General features: G+C 52.1%; 1 protein-coding gene across 20 annotated transcripts in view; it reads right to left on the bottom strand.

Moving 5' to 3' along the window:
• Positions 1–19536, bottom strand: part of PTPRF (protein tyrosine phosphatase receptor type F) — a 378264-nt gene that overhangs the window by 14652 nt on the left and 344076 nt on the right. For 14 of the 20 annotated variants that reach the window (XM_039711435.1, XM_039711439.1, XM_039711450.1 and 11 more), the window contains 5 exons: positions 17560–17675; positions 14743–14775; positions 11754–11851; positions 3881–4004; positions 1753–1928 (listed from right to left, as the gene is read on the bottom strand). In XM_039711435.1, the coding sequence (XP_039567369.1) occupies positions 1753–1928; positions 3881–4004; positions 11754–11851; positions 14743–14775; positions 17560–17675 (547 nt within the window). The remainder of the gene's footprint in view (positions 1–1752; positions 1929–3880; positions 4005–11753; positions 11852–14742; positions 14776–17559; positions 17676–19536) is intronic. The other 6 variants (XM_039711443.1, XM_039711444.1, XM_039711446.1 and 3 more) reach the window with 1 other exon arrangement.

The following is a 19536-nucleotide window of genomic DNA, read 5'->3' as shown; positions in this document are numbered from 1 at the left end:
AGGCAGTGCCAGAGAGCAAATGCAGGGGTCTGGGTCTGGTCAGGTCAGCCTGCAGCCCCTGGGCAGTCTGCCCAATCAGGCAGGCTGCCTGAGATTCTCTGAGGGCTCTGGTCACCTCCTGCCCACAACAAGGGTTCAATGTCACCAAAAGCCTGACCAAACACACTGTGTTTGAGACAGAAACCAATACTGCAGGATGATAGGATGGGGTGTGCTGGGGGGAGATAACACACAGCTCAGTGGCACAGACATCTCAGGCAAAGACAAGTCCCTCTGGGGTCAGAGGAAACCTGTTATCTTCAAGAAACATGCACCTTGGAGTGCCTTGCCATAACTAAGAAGCTCAGTAGTTAAGTGAGTCAAGATTCTGAGCATGGGTTTATTTGGCAATCCAGAAGGGCTTTTCCTTGTTCTTCAAATATATGCTCCATCACTGAAATGTGAAGGCACAAAAATGTCCCCATATAACCCTCAGCTGCAGAGCGCAGTTGATCAGAAGCTTCTGATCTTGCTTAGCCTGTGTGCCAAGCCCTGAGCCACAGGGCAGGTCAGAATCATTTCCCTGCCTGTTGGGCTGTGTGGGTGACAGTGCCCACTGGACAGAACAGGCAGGGCTCTGCAGCAGGAAGCACAGTGCAAAGCTGGGGTTGGATCTCTAGAGACAGCTCATCTCCAAGGAATGTTCTTTTCCCCTACAGGCTGTAGGGCATTTAAAGATGCCAGGAAACCCATCAGCAATGCCTGTTTTTTGGACATTAGGAAAAGGAGATCTGTTTTGCCATGGTGATTGGTGGTTCCAGCCACTTCCTCCCAGCCAGGGTGGGCTGGGACACCCCTGCAAGCATTTCGGTGCTAAAGCTTTGAAAAGGAGGGAGAGCATGCAGGCAAAAGTTTTAACTAAACCCAAACTTGACCATTTCTGCTTCTCAAGAATGAGCTTATTGGGCTAAAAATAATCAGTGCTTCACAGCTTGAGTGCAGAAGCCCCTTCTGCTGTTGGCATGGCAACACTAAAATATTCTGCTAGTACAAATGCTCACTGCTAAAATTTTACTTTTAGGAGCAAACTGAATCATGAGAGGCAGAAGCTGCCTCATCCTTGGGCAGGCTTTGCCCAAAGGGTGCAGCTGGGTGCAGGAGCACTTGGTCACAGCTTACAAACTCCTGCTTCAGGGGCTGACTAAGAACCTCTGTCACGAAAACTGTATCATCTGCAGTGAGGGCTCCCACTCCTTCCCCAGCTCACGCCTTCCCCATGGTCTGCAGGCAGCTTTGCGTTTATTACATCAGAATATCTAATCCTGGCAGCGTAAGCTGATAATTTATACATGTTGTCATTGGACAAGGCACAAATTAGTCTTGTTATTGCAATGAGACCCTGTCAGCCATTCCCCTGCATTGCCAGAAATGCCAGGGCCCTGTCAGGCTGCTGGATGCTGCCGGTCCCACCCAACTATTGCAGCTTCTGGGGTGGTCCACACTCTTCACCTCAGATGAGAGTGAGGTGGGCAGGAAAGGATGAGTGCACAAGCAGACATGCAGGCAAAATAGAGCTAAACAAGCAGGCCAGCAACAGGAGGTTTTGCCACCCTTTTGCCCCACAGGGATATGCTTACAAGGCATTTGTTGCTGGGCTGCATGAAGCAGTGAGCCACATCACTGGAACAGCCCCTCCCTGGAGCACTGTGAAGTGCTCCCATTCCTCCTTTCTTGCCCCCAACAGCTCCAGAAAAGAGAGAGCACACACTGTACCCTGGACTTCTCCTCCAGCCTGGTCATCATGACTATAGTTGCTGTTCTCTGCTCCCACACCATCCTCCAGAAGTCGCTGAGGGTTTCCGGCAGCGGTCCCTGCGTAGCGATGTAGGCGTTCTGCTTCCGATAGCCATCAATGTAATTGGCGTTGATGTAATCACTGCCTGGGACCCCTGCGGGGGAGAAAGAGGGCAAGAGTTACTGGGGTAAGCCCACAACCCTGTACCTACTGCTCTGCTGGGCCCTGCAGGCAGGAGAAGAGGCTGGCATGTTCACAAGGCTCTTGACAAGTCTCCCTTATGGGGTGATGTCAGGATCTCTCCCAGGGATCCTGCAAAGGACAGGGATGGTGTCTGAAAGAAGAACCCTTTGTAACTCCCACATTAATGCAACAAGCAGGCAACACCAAAGCAGAGAGACAGCTGCCACATGCACACAAAGGAAAATTCACAGGCAGGAATATTAAGGAGCTCATTTGGCCCCAAGCAAGTGACTGAAATAATTGTCTTAAATTCACCAGCAATTTGTTATGGTCCTACAGCACCTTTTAAAAATGAGGCTCCTTTATTAGCTTGTCTCTGTTAGCAAAGGATGTCAGGCAGGGATGTTCCCCCATCCTTCCTGCAGGGACAACTATCCTCAAGGAGCCAGAGATCTTCCTCCTACCACCACTGAAACCCTTCAGTGTGAGACCCCCTCTGCTGCCTACTGGCAGAGGCTGCTCCAGCCCCCATGAGGCCTCCACCACTTTAAGGAAAAGAATTTTTCATAAAGGCCTTTAAAATGCAAACACATAGTTACTAAAATAAATTTGGCAAAGCAGAGGCCTGAGGCTGCTTCCAAACCCTGCTCAGCATGGGCTGCCCAGGCTGCAGGGATAGAAAGCAGCAGGAATCTCATTGTCTCCCCAGGAGAGAGCATCTGCATTTCATTAGAGAAAGGAAATAAAGCTGGGGGTCACCCCTCGTCCTTCTGTCCTGGGGAAAATTCTACAGCTCTATTGTCCAGGTCTCAGCAGTCTCCAGCAGACACAGAGCGCTGGCAGCTGGAGTGCAGCGCTTGGCTCCCTTGGCACGGGCGGCACGGAGCTGGCAGGGTGCTGCGGGAACAGTTCCCAGGAAGGCACAGACACTACGTACAGCAACTGAGTCAGGCTGCAAAACAGGGATTCCCCCATGTGCTCACCCCACAGCTGTCTGTGAGGGTTTGCCCGTGAGCAGACATGCCAGGCCTTCACATAGTTGCTGCTGCAGCTGCTTAACAGGACTTGCTGTGAGGGACTGCTTGGACCCCTCTCCTCCTCTTGAAGAGGATGAATAGTGCACTACCACTAGAAAAGGCTTTTCCATCTCCCAAAAAAGGAAGCTAGTGACTGTAGGGGCACCTGTGTGCAAAGCCAGGCCCCAGTTCCTTCCCCAAGCAGGGGGCATTGACTTAGCTGTATCTTCCTCATCCTCCATCAGTGGGCTCAGATCCAGGTGAGCAGAGCTGGGTGCTGGTTTATAAAACAAGGGGAATGGGTGAGCTTGGGCTCCAGCTCCTCTGTGTGCAAGAGGACTAGAAACATGTATTAGCCCAAACTCCAGGGATGTGGGGCTGGTTCTTGTAGTCATGGGGGTCAGTGCTATGGACACCAGGGCCTGATGCTCCCACGGAGGACAGGGATGTATGGAGTCTGATGTCCCAGGTGAAGGAGCACCCCCTCACCCTGTGCTACTCTGGGCACTTAATTGGGACCATATATTGACAAGTCTCAGAGAAAGATACTGGCCCTACAATTGTGTTGGGACAGAGGGTGGCAATGGCACTAACAGTGCCATGTCTCACCATGCAGTGAGGGAGGCAGCTGAAGTCACACAGAGAGAACAGGAGTGGGACAGGAGGCTGCTGGGACAGACATGTTTGCTACCAGCAGTACTAAGAAGCAACCACACAGAACACACTACCCTGAGGACACTGGGAAAGCTTTACAGTGCCTTTTCTCCTCTGGCCAGCCAGAACACACATTTGATCATGCTGATGCTTGGTGTTTGTCCCTGCTCAGCTTAGAACACAGAAAAAGATGGTCTCCTTGCTACAGTCAGGTTGAGCTGCTTGTTGGGGTGCCCCCTGCAGTTACTCTTACCATCGATGGAAGTCAGGATGACACGTGAGTGGTCATAGGCTATCACATTTGCATAGCGGTTTTTCGGTTTATTCACTTCCAGGTTGGAGTTCTCCCAGGTGAACTGCTGCCCAGGATCAATGGACTGTGGAGAGAAGGAGAAGAAAGGAATTGGTAGCGGTTCCAGCACACTAGAATGCTGCAGCACACGAGTTTCAGCCAGGAAATCTGCATTGCCCTGCACACCTCTCCCCAGGCCAGACACAGCTTCCATGGGTGTCCATCGCAGTAGCACCAAGCCAGACCCCACTGAAAATCAGTTTCCAGTGGCACATGCATCCCACTATCTGCAGGCAAAGCAGTCTCTCACTGGGGCAGCCTGCTGCAGATGAGCCTTCATCTCCTCTGCTGCATGCTCATCCTTTCCTCTGGAGTTACCCATCAGCAGAAATTGGGTCTTCTGCCAGGATTCCAGAGAGACCTGACTGTGCAGATCTTGACCTAGCGGTTTTATTAGCTGTTGAACTGCAGTCTCTTGAAATATAGCAAGCCCTGGGTGTCTTGTGCCCCAGGAGCTTTTGGTATTAGTGTCCTGCAAGACAGCCTGTAAGCTTTTGCCAGGGAATACTCATGAAAATTAATAGGTTACTATCCACTGCTCCAGCTACTTATGCAATGTAAACATCTCTCGTTTGGGTTAATAGAGTGACAAGAAACTATAAACCTGGAGAAGAGACATGGTTATAAATATTGGCCTGCACACTATGCAACTGCCTGAAAAGCACACATCCCACTCCCACCTGGCCTCACACACCCAGTGTTTCTTCCACGGGCCACGTGCTGGTGCATCCAGTCCATGGCTGCTCCATGGCCAGGCAGCCTCTTCCCAAAGCCTTCTCTATCGTCTCAGTCCATGCACAAAGCAAGGACCATCCCCAAAGCACCCCTCTGAGATGGGATGGTCTTGTTGTCCGAGAGACACACGAGACACACAGCTAAGACACCTGCCTCCTGCAGGGACTTGCTCTGCACATGCAGCCCTGGCCAAGCTGGGGGCAAGCAGCTACACCAGGAACCAGCCATCCCATGAACCCCCTTTCCCCTGAAATTAACAACATTGTCAAAACTTCTTAAAATCTTGCTCCAGCTCAGAGTTTCTGAAATTTTGCTGTGCCACGGACAAAACACTGGGGAAATAGGCCAAGGGAAGCACTGCATGCTGTGCTCCCTGCAGGCACCCGCACTCATTGCTTGGAAGAGCCGTGTCAGAAGGTTTCTCAGCCACTGAAATGCCTGTCTGTCAGCCCTGGATCAGCTGTGAGCAAAAGGCTGAGGGAGGAAGCACAGCTCCCTGACTGGGCTGACATGAACAGCTCTCATGGTCCCTCCGCTCAGTTCCACCAGCCACCAGCTGTGCACAAAGTGACACCCATCGATGTCCCCTCTGCTCCTGTGCTGTGGAGCAGGCACTTCCCAAGAGACAGCAGTGGGTGTGGGCATCAGCTTGAGTATGGAGCACAGGTGGTGCCTGCACTGCTGCACTAGCCCTGAGGGCTTTGCAGCACATGCAGGGCACGGGCAGTGCTGTGCCAGATGGCAGCTGTCTGTCCCCAGGTGTGGCACAGGCTGCCAGCAGGTAGAAGGGCCAGTGCTGACGAAAAAACACACAGGAGGATGTGACATCACAGCGATGCTAATAGGTAGTTTGGGAAATGTAGGATGTAAATAGACATTTCCTACAGAAAACCTGTAATTTTCTATTATCAGTGTAATAAGCAGGCAGCCGCTGTGCTCAGAGGCGCTGCAGCCAGGATGGTGGGAGTGGAGGCTGCAAGCACCACTTCTGGCTACAAACCCACTGGATTGGCTGCCACAGGCCTTGCACACTCCTCTGCCCAGGCACAGAGACATCTCAGCACGACTCATTTTGTTCAGACACCTGTATTTTCCTTTCAGAACAGGCTGCTCAGGGGACCCGCTCTTTAGATGCTCCCCACTCTCTGCTATATGGCAGAGAAGACTGCTGCCCACCAATGGTGGGCCTGAACTGCACTAGAAGAATGCAGAAATGATCAAAGACATAAAAAAAAGAGGAATACAATATGAAAGGACTTTATGGTTTGGAGTAGAGATAAGTAAGAGGGGTTTTGACATCAGTCTGATCAATATCGAGCACACTGAAGGAGAAGCACAAACAGACAAACTAATGAGGAAAATATGGACCCACCAATGCCCATTAGAAACATAAATAACATCTATTTTTCAGAAAGGTGGCTTTAGTCTGCACAGACAGCCCATGAGAGACTTGACTAGCTGGGTGATGGAGCTGAGACTGGCTCTGAAGGTATCAGTGAGCATCTTCTTGCTGTGAAGAAGCAACTCAAGAAAGCACCAGCTGTAATTGCACTCTGTGAACACTCTCAATGGGCACAGGTGGGTGCTGGAGCGAGCCCTACCCCTGCAGCAGAGGCAAGCAGAGCTCAGTGCAGTTGCTCATGCTCAATCTATGCTGCAAATCCCTGCCAAAAGGCTGCAGGGCTCACCCAGCTGTGGGGTGCAGAGTGCTTTGCACAGCAAGTCTGTGTCCTGCCACAGCAGAGGAAAGGGTTATTTCCTGGGGGAGGACAAGGCTGCCAAGAGCCCCCAGAATGGAGGAGGAGCATCAAGGTGTTGCCATTAGGGTTAATAGCTTTGATGTGCAATGAGTATGTGCAGAAATGGTCTAATCATCATCAGCCTCTTAAGAGGCCAAACAGGTGAGAAAGTCAGAACTACTACAGCACCTGAGTGCAAAGAGGCTCTAATTAAATACTCCTGCAAATTAGTGACTCATTTAGAAGTAAAATGATTTAATTTAAACTCTGGTGATGAATTAATGTACACCTGTTCCCCCCTTTAAGGCAAACAAATGAGTAAATAAATGGCAGGATGATGGGCTGCTTGGAGAGAGTTGGAGCCCTTCCATGGAGAAGTGGTTGGCGAGTCTTGTCCCATCTCTGTACAATGCTCTGCAGCCCCTGTGTGCAGTAGCATATCCCCACCTTGCTTCACAACTGCCCTGGCACCAGGAGTCTGCTCCTGTTCCTTTCTGGGCAGGGGCTCATGGGAATCATTGCTGCATCCCAAAACTTGATCAGAGTAACACTCCCAACAAACAAACTCTTCCTAGAAAGCAGAAGGGCTGCGAAATTGAAATGAAATGAGCCAGGAGGAAACTTAAAAGCACCATGACTTTTGCTTTGCTTTAAAGTGACAGGGAGATGCTGTAAGACAGCAAGTGCAAATTAAGAAAAAGCCCAATTAGTAAAACTCCTCCTTCCCAGCATGGAAGTGCAAGGAACAATTTCACCAAAGCAGTTCAGGGATCCCTGCTGCTACAGCCATAAAGACAGAATCAGACCATTGAAAAAGGATTGGAAAAAGGCTCTTTCCTCGACAGACTCTAGAGCACTTTATAAATGCCTTGCAAACATTCCTGAGTGCCAGTTTGACTCTCAGATACAATCCACCTCCGGCTTGCTGCTCCCCTTCCTTAGTGCAGTTCCAAAATCTCTCTGCATGCTGAGGCCCTGCTGCTGCCTCTGCTGCTGGCAGGCATGGAGAGCCCAGGCAGGCAGTGCCCCGGGGCAGCACAGCAGCTCAGGGAGCTGCACAAGGGCATGGGGACAGGAAGATGCACAGGCAGGAGTGCTTCCTGAGCTCCTGTGAATCAACCACATTAGCAGGAGCATTGACCGCTGTCAATCTGCGCCGCGCCTCAGATGAGGACATAAGGTGCCTCTGAATCAATCTCTGGCAGCACTTCAGCCTTATTATTCTTATTACCGGAACGTGAGCGCCCTGTGCCTGCCAGACAGCTTCCCAATGAGCCATTAAACCCAGCAAGCCCATTAAACCAAGGCTCCCCGGGTGCTACCCGGATCCACCTGGGCTCACTGCCCCCAGGCACCTCTCCCGCTACCAAACCTGCCTTGCCAGGGTTGCAGGCATGGGAGGTGCAGTGTCCTCAGTGACTTTATGGGAAATGGAAGTGAATACAGGGTTTGGGCAAACCACCAGTGTTTCCCTCCACAGGAAACTGTGAGGAAAGGTCTGCAGCCTCCCTGCCACACTAGGAAGCAGGAGCACAGTGAAATCTCACATAACCTAAAGATTACTAAGAACTAACGTGCCAGGCAGTGCCACACTGCCAGACTCTCATCACCTGCTCTGCTCCTGGGGGCCATACACTAAATGGACATGCTGGATGGACTGGACATAAGGGGCAATAGCCACAGCATGCAGTTTGGAAAGGAATAAGGAAAAAATCTTCTCCTGGGAAGGTGATGCAGGATCTAGAGCACTACAAGAGAGCAGGAACCAGTGCTGGTTGGAGCCAGCCTGTCCTGTGTTTGCTAACAGCACCAAAGGGACAGCAATGTTCAGCTTGCTGGATCCCACAGCAGAAGTGTGAGATGTGGTGCGTGTGTGCTGGCCAGCTTGTCCCAGGGCAGGTACTCCTGAGCCATCCATGGGCAGGATCCCGCCCGGGAGCACAGGCTGCAGCGTGGGAAGGTGCCCACAGGAGGAGCTCCAACACAGCGACAGCGCCTGCCACCACCTGCACATCCAGTCAGGGGGCTCAGCCTTCCTTCCACTTATCTAATTCCATTAATCCCACACTGTAAATTCGCTGTAGCTTTCACTGTACACTAAAAATGAAATACTCTCCTGGTGCAGCCAGGCCAGAAGCAGCTGCCAGACCCCTGTGCCCTGCTGCCTGCCTGTACAGCGTGGTGGGGCTGTGCTCTGCCCTGTGCCAGAGCAGATGGCAGCAGTGAACTGTGCCTGCAGACAGCTCAGCTCCCTGCAACTGCATTTCAGCCTCTCCTGCCGCACCAGGGTTCCAGGAGCTACAGCTGGGATGGCTCCCAGGTGCCAGGGGTGAGGGCTGACCCACAGCTCAGGAGCCAGCTCACTGCAGCCAGCCCATAGCTTGCTCTGTGCTGGCTTTGTCACATGGCTGCATGGCCACGTGGGCCGGCAAACTGGTGTGAGCAATATTATTTGTTCTCTCACCTGTGGGAATAGAGGTCAGGCGGCTGTGAGAAATCTCTGCCACGCTTCCTGCCCCCTTCCCAGGCATGTGGGGAGGTGCTGACAGGTCTTGTTTCATGTCACCTGTCTCTAGGTTACCCTGCTATTGCTTGCACAGCCGAGGCAAGTGCCAGACTGATGGCTCTAGGCCAGCTGGCCTCAATGGTTAAAAGTGCTGTTAAATATTTGCTCTCTGCCTGTGGTGCCGCTGCTCCTGGAATGTGAGCCATCGATAAACAGCCCTGCACCCCACAGAGATGTTAGGCTGACAGGCTGCTCTACAAAAACACTTAAAATGCAACTATTTCAAAGCACAATCAAACAGCAAATGGGCCTTGGGGGCTCACCTGCCATGCCTTCCTCCCTTGTGTCTCCCTGCTCAGCTGTGCTATGCCCATTCTGGCAGCACCATTATGCCATGGGGAAAGGGTCAGGGCCTTCACTTCTCAAAGCACTGGGTCACCACTGAGCTCTATGCAAGGTCTGAGGCTCACAGTGTCCCAGGGTGAACACTGGGACTGTGTCAATGCTTACTGCAAATGCAAGCATGTGCTGAGGTGTGGCTCCTGTCTTTAGGGCTCCCACAGGGGCCGCTCAGCCTGCTCCCCTCCCACCTCTGCTCTTTCCACACCCAGTCTGCAGATCTCCTTAGTCAGCAGCACACACCATGCCTGTCCTGCCCTGCAGCCCTCCTATCAAAGGGAGCTGCTGCCCTGCCAAACCCACACGCTCAGGGACCAGGATGCAGTCCTGCACAGGCAGCTGCTGCTCTCTGCAAACTCAGTCCAGGATTCCTCTCACCGGCATTTCAAATGGGAAATGATTGCATTGATCCCCACATGCCAACAAGGTGCAGCCCCTCCTACTTTTGGGTCTGTCCTAGTGTCAAACACTCTACAAGCCTGTCATGTTCAGCAATTTTCTGATGATGAGGAGTCAAACACGGCAGAATCCAGAGGAAAAAAATTATGTGCAACAATCAGCTACTTAATAGCTGCTTCAACATGAGAAGTACAACTGATTGGTGCTCTCAACCAGCCATGATATTCTAAAGAAAGAGAAATGAGAAGAGAGAGGCTCATGAAAGCAGCTAAGAGAATTTATTTAATGCTCATTTTTTCAAAAACAGTTCCCACAGCTCAGTATTATGCTGCAGGCTCTACTGAGCACAGGCCTAGTGTGAGGATGGGAGTGCAGAGACACTGGATCTTGCTGAATCCCCACTGTGCAGCAGAACCACAGCCTGCCTGCAGCAGAGTGGACAGCCCTGCTTAACATTTCAGCTGGACTGGTAACAAAAAGCCCAAGGCAGACAGATAAGACTGCACACTTTGGCTCCACTGGCAGGACATACATGAGCACACAGGTAACTGCAAGGGAAGCACATTATTCCTTTAAACATTTCCCAAGTCACAATGTAATGCTGTAGCTCATCTCTCTGGTTCAGACAGTAAATGCACAGGGATGCCAAGACCCTCCACCTGGCATCCCAAAGCAAAAAAAGATCTCTGTGTCTTCCTCGGATACATGCAGCACACCCTTTGAACTAGCTGGAATTCGTCTCTTACCTTCTCAACATAGAGATCTGCCTTCCCTTTCCTGGCATATATAATCCTACCTTGTGGGCAAATGCTCTGATCTCATCTCATAAATCAGTGTAGGTACGGTGCAGGAAGGGGTGGCCACAGGCACAGGCAGATAACAATTCAAACAGAAGTGATAACACATGCAAAGAACACTTCCCAAATTTATTCCCTCTTTAATACTAGTGGGGGGTTTATTTACAAGTCCCCTGCAGCTCAAGAGGGCTCTACATATAAGTACAGCAAAACATCATCCTGCCATTCCTGCTCTCATGGCTGCAGAGGAACTTTTCCCAATTTCAAACAGTTGCAACCTAATCATGCAGCCTGGAGAGAGCCAAAAAAGGTGAGGCAGCCCTCAGGCAGACCAGCCCCTTTCCCTCCAAATTCCCTCCATATGGCAAGTTGTTTTTGAGGAAGACAGGGCTGCAGGGAGTTGGGCTGAGAGAGGTGCAGTGGAGGGCTCCCCAAACACCCAGCACATGCCTGTGTGTGTGAGCAAAGGCAGCATCGTGGTAGATGCAGACAGTGCCTAGCCAGGGGCTCCACCAGAGACATGGATAATGGTGGGAGCATGATCCAGAAGAGCAGGCAAGTTTGCAGCTTATGACTGCAGGTCACAGGCAGACAGCTCTGTGCAGGGAGGGGAGCTTGGACTACTCCAGGGCAGTGGGACATCAGCAGAGCTTCTATGGACACTGATGCTGAATGGCACAGGTTAATGCCAGCACAGTCCAGTGGGAGATTATGTGGGGAAAGCAGGAATGAAAACTCACAACACATGTTTGTTGGCATCAGAGGATGGCGCAGAGAGCAAAGCTTTGAACACAGACAGAAGTGAATGGGCACAGCATACTGCAGACTGAAATACATCAGCCAGCCTGGATGGAGTGCAGCCCTCACAGAGCAGAACAAAGTAATCAGTGACAGTCCAGGTAGGCAGACATGAGCTCCCATTCACTCCTAAGACCATAACCACAGGGACAGCATGGCAGGCTGCTGTGCACCCTCCTGCAAGGCCTTCTCCCTGTACCAGCCATGCCTCAACTGCTCAAGGTGAGCTCCCACCACAGTGAGGGTGGCAGGGAGAGCTGGCAGGCTCCCAGGGCTGGCATGGGGACTGACCACGCAGCATTGCTGCAGGAGAGGCACAGCTCAGCTTGCACCAGGCCCTCTCTGCTGGGGCCCTGGCCAGCACCACTTGACCCTGCTGCCCGTCCCGCTCTCAGGCTCACCTCGTACTCCTGGGAGAACTTCAGCCCATCGTTGGCCTTGAGCCGCTCGATGTTGTCAGCGAGGTCGGTCACGGGGATGGGGGGGTGGTCACGCATGCCTGCAAGCGAGACAAGGAGGGAGGAGGGAGAGGAGAACTGTTACGGCTCCGCATGGCCCAGAAGGCTCAGCAAGAGCATGTGCACAGCAAACCCAGGAGGTGGGTGCAAGGCGGACACGTGTGACCATGGGAAGCGCCGGGCGGGATGGACGGGAAGCTGAGGGCATGCGGCACACACTCCCGGAGCGCGGGGCGGTGAACAGAACACAAAGTGATGTGCAGAATGTGCATGACCGGGTGAGCATGCTCGGACAGTGCAGCCACGGGCACACAGAGCAGCCACGCAGCGGGCAGGGGCTCGGCCAGCCCCTGGCAGCAGGGCCCAGGTCACTGCTGTCACTGCTGTCACTGCGCTTCCCGGGCTCCCGCATGGGCTGAAGTTGAACACACTGCTGCTCTCACCGCCAAGGGCTTAGGCTGATCCTCTTGCTTACCCCTAGCAATGGCATTAGCCACAAAGAAATTCTGCCAGACCTGCAGTGAAACCTCTGCAGTGGGTGTGCACAGCTTTTTGGGCAGGCAGATGCTGTCACAGTCCCCAGAGCATTACAGAAGGATGCAAAGGGCCCCACAGAAGAATGGCTGATCCCCTGGTAGCACATTGCGCAGTGTTCTGAGAGCTGAGGAGCAGCTCTGCCCACAGCTGTGTAACTCTTCAGTGATGCTCCAGAGGCAGAGCCTGCTCCAGGGCCCAAAATCCAGCTCCTCTGGGCTGGCTCATGCAAGGCACCATGGGCAGCCATGTGCCCTCCAGCAGCTGCTGGGAGGCTGCTGTGAGCTGGGATGCAGCTCAAGCCATGGCAGAAGTCTTGCCCTGGCTAAACCAGGGATGCAACTTTACAGCTCATTCTGGGCACAGCTAAAGCCCTGCTCAGCAGAAAGGCCCAGAGGAAGGGATCCCACAGATCCCACACAGGGGACAGGTACTGTGGGGGTGTGCATGTGGGATTGGGAGGAGCCCTCTTGAGGCCCTGGGACTCAGAGCTTAACCATCACAAACTCCTTCTCCGCTGCTGAGATGTTGAACCGGCAGGAACGTGATTGTGAAACACGTCATCCAAATCCCAAGGCTCGTGACTCCATCGGCTGCTTTATGGGTTTCCCAGAAACCCCACATGGGTAATGATGATTATTAATAGGCTGAAGCTGTTGACTCACACCCAGGGAGACAGGCTGGAGCACAGCCAGAAGCTTCTCAATTGCTCAGGAGGCTAAGCACTGCCACAGATGGCAGTGATGGGCCACTGAGGTGATGGAGCACTCTCCAGGCTGGGTACACACATTTTACATGGTGGTGACAAGTCACAAGGTGATAACACGGAAGTGTTACACCTCTGCATAAAACATCTGACATCACTGCGCACAGGCAAGACCCAATCCAACAAACGCTCATCCTGCCATTGCTCGGCAGTGCACAGCTATCCATGGATGGCCTGAGAACACACAGACAGGTGGAGAAGGAAATAGCCCTATTCTGCCTTGTGCTGAGGTCCTCCTGCAGATGGTCCTGTTTGCCACTTCAGCTGTCAAGATCCCTGAGGTGGCTGAGCAAGCCCTCAAAGGGACAGAGATGATGATGCTGGATTTGGCACAAATTCCTCACTCATGCCAGAACTCTAAGGCTGTAGCTCAGGAGCAGCCTTTGCAGAGCTGCCACTCATGAGCAACTGAATGATGAGAACAGTGTGGGACCAAGACAGAAGGGTGGGGCAGGAAGGACAAAGAGACTGGAACACAACCACAGTATGTGCTTCTTCCAACACGGTTATGTATGAAGTACAGCAGACCCATGGACCACAGCAGGGCTGCAGACCTTCATCTCTCCTAGAAACACAAGGTGGTCTCTCCAAATTTGTGTTTCCCGGCCAGATTAAGTGTTGCAGCAACAAAAGAGCTGCAAGAGCAGGTGGGGAAAAGAGGTGGTTGGAATCCCATTATGGTAAGCCTAGAAAAACAGCCACTGACAGTGCAGGGCAAGACAGAGATTTGTACACACTGCCAGGACTTCCACAAGCTCTTCCAATTGCTCTTGCAAGAGGAGAGTGAGCTCACCAGGAGGCTAGAAGGGCTCGGAGGTGTCCCCCTGCAGGGACACACACGGCAAAGGCCTTGGCTCTGCTCCCAGGGGAAGCATTTATCGTACATGCTTCTCCCGTTCCTGCGTGCATACACAGATGCCTGTACATCCCAGAGCAGGGTGGCCACGCTTTTAGGGTTGGTTGAGGATGAACTTGAAGCTCAGAAGACAAGTGACAAGGGGGCACTTTTATCTGCAGGCTGGTACAACTCCATCCAAGCTGCTAGAGCAGTAAGTGCTTCCTTTGTGCCTGGGATTCTGGTACCCACACTGCAAAGCAGACCAAATGCAGGCAGGCCAGAGACCATCATGTGCTCTGTCTGTGACAGAGGTGACCCAGCCTAGGGAAACCAGTTTGCCCAAGGTAGGAAGAGAGTGTGTTCAACCGCTGAAGAGCCCCCTTCAATTTGTCCATTTGGGATTTTTAGCTGGTCACTCCCTCCAGAATGGCCAAGGTTATCAGTCCCCATGCAGGGCCAGCTGCAGGCCTGGCACCATGACAGAGCCTGGCCTACCACTCTGAGGGGGCAGGAGGCTGGAGAGCAGGGAAAGGGCTGCTGCAGAGGCCTCCTGGCAGCCCATCACTCAGGACCTTCCCTTCTGCACCGTCCTGCGGTGAGCTGCTGTAGTGCCGTGCGAGCAGTACCGAGCCTGGCCCCACACATCATGTCAGAAAGTGAATCACTGCCATTTTACAGTCTGCTGTGAGTGAAGGTGATCTTCATGACATTGAAACAGAAAATACACATATGAGAGAGAAAGGGAAAGAAAAAGCAAAAGGTGTCGAAAGATAAAAACAGGAGTTAAAACTAACTTGAGATATTCGGGCAACAGGGGACACTGGCACCTGCAAAGAAAAGAAACGGGGCAAGAACAGAAATCCCATTAGCCTTTAGTCATCATTGCAGAGGTTCAGAGATGGAAAGACAACGAGATGAAGATGAAAAGGAAAGCACCATATACCACAGCACTGGGAGCTTCCCTCCAGCATAGGTCCGACTGCCTGGCCCTGGGGCTGCTCTGTTACACAGCAGGCTGCTGGCTCTGGCCAGCTGTCCCCTGACACTGGCAAACACCTGGAGCTGGAGCTACTTGCAAGGGAGTGAATCCAGAGGCCATCATGTGACACCAAGTGCTATATTTCTCACTGCACACCACTGGCCCCAGCCCCATACTCCAGGGAAGCCTGCAAGGGCCTGTAGATGGCAGGTACAGGGGGCATCTGTGCTACCCAGTGGCCAGGGGGACTGCACTCAGCCCCGGCCACCTCTGCTCAGTGCCCCTGATGCTCCAGCTCACAGCTCATCAGCAGCACAACTCAGTCTCCTTTCACGGTGTTTTGGGACACTGCCCAGTCCTGTATCCTCTGTGACTTGGCACAGCAGTACATTGGTACAGGGAGGCCAACAGTGGGGAATAACCCTTGTCTGAAGTAAAGACCACAAAAATGAAAAGCTTAATATTTAATAACAGTAGACCAATTAATTATGCATTAAACAAGTTTTCCCTGCTCAGCAAGCTCCAGCAGGGAGACCAACTACCAGGGCTGGTGGCCAGCACCTCTTGTCAATGCATCCTCACAGCACTGTCTCGACCTCCATCAGGTGACAGGGGCAACAGCTTGGGCCCACTGGGCTTGGTGGATTTCATGCGCCTCATTAATGAGGACAAGCTCGTCAGGAGTGGAACAGTCACTTCAAGCTGCACAACACCCGTTTCCACTCCTCAGAGACTCACAAGGGATGCACTGGGGAGAACGGGAGGAGGACAGAGTGCTGTCTCTTGGAAGGGGAGCATTGTCTGGCAGTATCCAGGGTCCTGCTGCTGTCTCGAGTGAACTGCGCACTCTGGCTTGGTTTTGTCTCTCCAGAGAGCTCTGCAAACTTACCAAATGAGCAGCATCTTTGGCTTATCCTCATTCACAGACAGGAAAAGGAAATTTCCTGGCCCCCCGTCTCTCTGACAGCAGCTCTTGAACCTTGCTACAGGTCTAGCAAGGGACATCCTTGTTGCAGACACCCTGACCCATCTGAAGATGGGAGCAGATGCAAGCCCGACCTGTCACAATTCTTCACGCAATGCAAACCACAACCACACAGCAAAGATGGTTTTTGTGTCCACATGGAGACATGTCATAGAGGCCTGTCCCCATGCACAGCTGTCCTGGAGCAGCCCTGTTTAACACTGTGCTCCTCCTCAAGAAGCTGCATGCTGTTACTGACTCTGTGTGACCCCCTCCTTAGTGCTGCTCCCAGTGATCTGCCTATTGAGATATTCTTCCCCTGGCACACGTGCCTTCCTTGCTCCCCACAGCATTTTCCTCCCATGCTGTGACACCATCCTGTGCTCTGCTGTGGCCAATTAACGTGCCAGCTCTGCTGGCAACTACCAGCCTGCTGCTGCCCACACGTGAGAACTGCCACTGGTTCTGCCTGGGAGATGCACTAACTACAGACCCCTGACAGCTGCCCTGGCACAGAAAAAGATGTGCTGGTGTAGCTCACCCCAGATGTGAGCCAGACTGCTGTGAGTGGCAACAGGAAAGGCTGTTCTTGCCCCCCCTGCCAGACACAGCAATTTTACATCAGGAAATGGCCCCTTCAAAAACTCTCCTATTAGATGAAAGCTCTTAGATGAATGAGCAGCAGGAGGAAAAGGAAAGTAGGTTAGAGACCAGGAGGAGGTGCAAGTTAGAAGAGAACTGTATGTGCCTCATTTGCTGCTGAACTGCTCCCTCCATCACAAAAGCCCAAGTGCTCCCTCAGCTCATCTGGGACTTGGACTCTCTGAAAGGCTCTGAACGAGTCGGGGCGAGCCTGTCTCTGATCACTACAATGACAGGTACTGTGCTTTCGGTGCCATCAGAGACGTGCAGACACAAAGCAGCAGCACAAGACCTTTCTGCAGTGTAAGTACAGTTGCCTCCATGAGCTGGCAAAGCTACAGCCTGAGGCATCCCAGGCCAGTGAAAGCAGCATGCAGAGAATGGCTTTTACTGAACTATCATCCTCTGCACTGAGACCACCATGAACAGCAGAGTCCTTCAGTGGGCCACAGCACTGGCTGCAGAGCACTGTAGTCTGCAGGTAGCTCTTCTCTTGACTCTTAGCAGAGCACAGCAGGAGAGTCAGCACACCAAAGATCCCAGAATGAAGCTGCTGGAACACCCTCAGCAGTGTAAGAGCTCTAAGTACCTCCTGACTGCCCCAGATGCAGCCCATGTGGCCAACAGTGCACCAGTTGTCCTCAGGACTGAAGCTCAGCCAGGGTGAAGCTAGTTCAGCACCTGGAACATCCAGGTGTGGACACTCCCAACTGCAGGGAGGCTCCTCCCAGCTCAGGACAGCTGTAATGACCTTCACACTGTGTCTGACACACACCACACAACAGACCAGCCCCATCCAGGTTCCCCAACCTCACGGGCCTGCAGTGACAGGGCCAGGGAGAAGCATTTGCAACCCAGAGTGCAGATACTCGGACATCCTTGGTCTAAGGCCCACTCTGTGTCACTGTGACTGAGAATGTGTGAATCTCCTGGAGGGTGGGAAGGACTGCAACTCTGCCTTTGGCATGGGGACATGGAGAAGAGGAAGGAGAAGAAGCAGATTCAAGAGGATGAGCTGCTCCTTACCTGGAGTCTGGTAGTTGAGCCTCCTCATCTCAACTGGGTCAGATGAGTGGGCCAAGAGTGAGTCCTTCAGGCCGATGGAGTGCTCATCCTTGGCAGAGGGGGAATGTGCCCTTTTCCTGTGGACAGAGAGGGCAGAGACAAGCAGGTGAGTTCTGGCAGAGACTGGCATGAATCACCCTAGGAAGGAGTCTGGGTCCCTGTATCTCAGACATCCAGGTGCATCCCAGGCTCCTGGGGCTCTGGGTAAGTTCTATCATCTTCCATGCCTCCAATTTCCCATCTATGAAACAGGAAAGATTATATATAAGCAATGTCAGATGTTTGATTAGTGAGGCAGTTTTGAAATGTGGTGTTCTGCATAGTATTTATTACAGAAAATGCAGACAGATGCAAGATACTGTTTCCTCTACTGTCTCTAGGAACTATTTCCTGTAGTGGAAGGATATAATAAAATTTTTTTTCAAGTATTAGAAATATTTAAATATAGAATGCTGTAATATAATAGTGTAAAGGCTCTTCAGGGTGTGTTTTATTGGGCCATTAATACATGTCTTGAATGGTTGAAGGCACCCAAGGCGTGTATTAATGGAACAATAAAATACAATGTTGTCTCTTCATGCTATATTTATGCCTAAAGCAATGCCACCACCTCAGGCTCTTGCTGGAATTCACAGGCAAAGCAGGGACAGATCCAATCAAAAAGTGGACAAGTGAATATTAAGGAAAACATAATACTGCAAGAAGAGTTTCTAGCAAATCTCTAGGTCCCACTTCTAGCTCTAGATTACAAATATGGTGGGTATACCCAAGGGCTGGAGAAGGGTGTTGGGCAGGAGCAGCACAGCAGTTCTCTCTTCTGAGCCTGTGCTGACCCTGGCACCTGGCCAATAGGCTGAGCATGCAGGAATATACAGAGACTTTGTATATTGGCTACAGTCCCCAAATGGATTTTGCCTGAACCCCTCTGCTGACCTGATGTTTCCTGGAAGAGAGGGAGCAGCAGCACTGCTGCTGTACACGAATGCTAGCACATTTACCAGCCTGCAAATGGCAACAATCACTCTCTGCTTTGGTTCTCCTTGTGAGGCCCCTGGAAGCACACTGAAGGGCTGCCAGGTTCTGCACAAAGGCAGCTGCATCCCTGGATAGTAATGACCCTGAACCATGCATGATCCCAAATGCTCTCACAGGCACAGGGCACTTTCATTTCCATCAGAGGCTGGGCATGCTGGGCTGCCACTAATGAGAAGCACTTAGAGAAAACAGTGCATCAATCATGAGTGAAACCTGCGTGTGTTCCTTGTGTGGCCCAGCCTGTGAGCTCCATCTGCAGCCTGAGGCAGCAGCAAACACTGGAGCTGTTCAATGGAGAGAGCCAGCTTGTGAGTCTTACACTACTCTGAGGCATCTCACCATCTCAGAAGCCTTCAGCTGCTTGGACCAAGACAAAAGAGCAGAAGGACTGAGACCATTGATAGAAGAATGGAGAATACACAGCCAGCAAATAAACCTCCTATCAGGAGCACAGCAGGATGTGCAATGTGCTACTGTGTACCAGTCCTCAAGCAAAGTGGGCCATCTTGTTTGGGGAATGGGCACAGAACGCAATTAAACTTTATCTCTGTCTCATTAGCCCAGTCAGGGAAACTCCTAAACCATCCTCCAGACCCCAAGCTACCCACTGCTGCTCAGCTTCAGTTAATTCCCATTATAGACTGGCCATTGTGAATATTACACACAGATACCTTTGGGAGAAAATGCCTCCACAGAGAGGCTGGACAGCCAAAACCACAGCATCACTCTGGGCACATGGGTGGTGCTGGAAGAGGACATGCTGCTCCCCCATGGGCCAGGATACAGCAGGGACATGTGTCAGGTCTGGGCACTGCAGGCTAGTGCTTCCCTGTGCTCCACTCACATGACACCAGGACAAGGCAAAGCTAAGGCAAGGTGGGAATACCTTCTATGGGGTCCTGC

The sequence above is a fragment of the Passer montanus genome, unplaced genomic scaffold (genome assembly GCF_014805655.1).
Source record: "Passer montanus isolate IOZ18808 unplaced genomic scaffold, ASM1480565v1 scaffold25, whole genome shotgun sequence".
NCBI lineage: Eukaryota > Metazoa > Chordata > Aves > Passeriformes > Passeridae > Passer > Passer montanus.
Note: the sequence above shows the minus strand (reverse complement) of the source record. Positions and strands in the feature narration are given on the sequence as shown.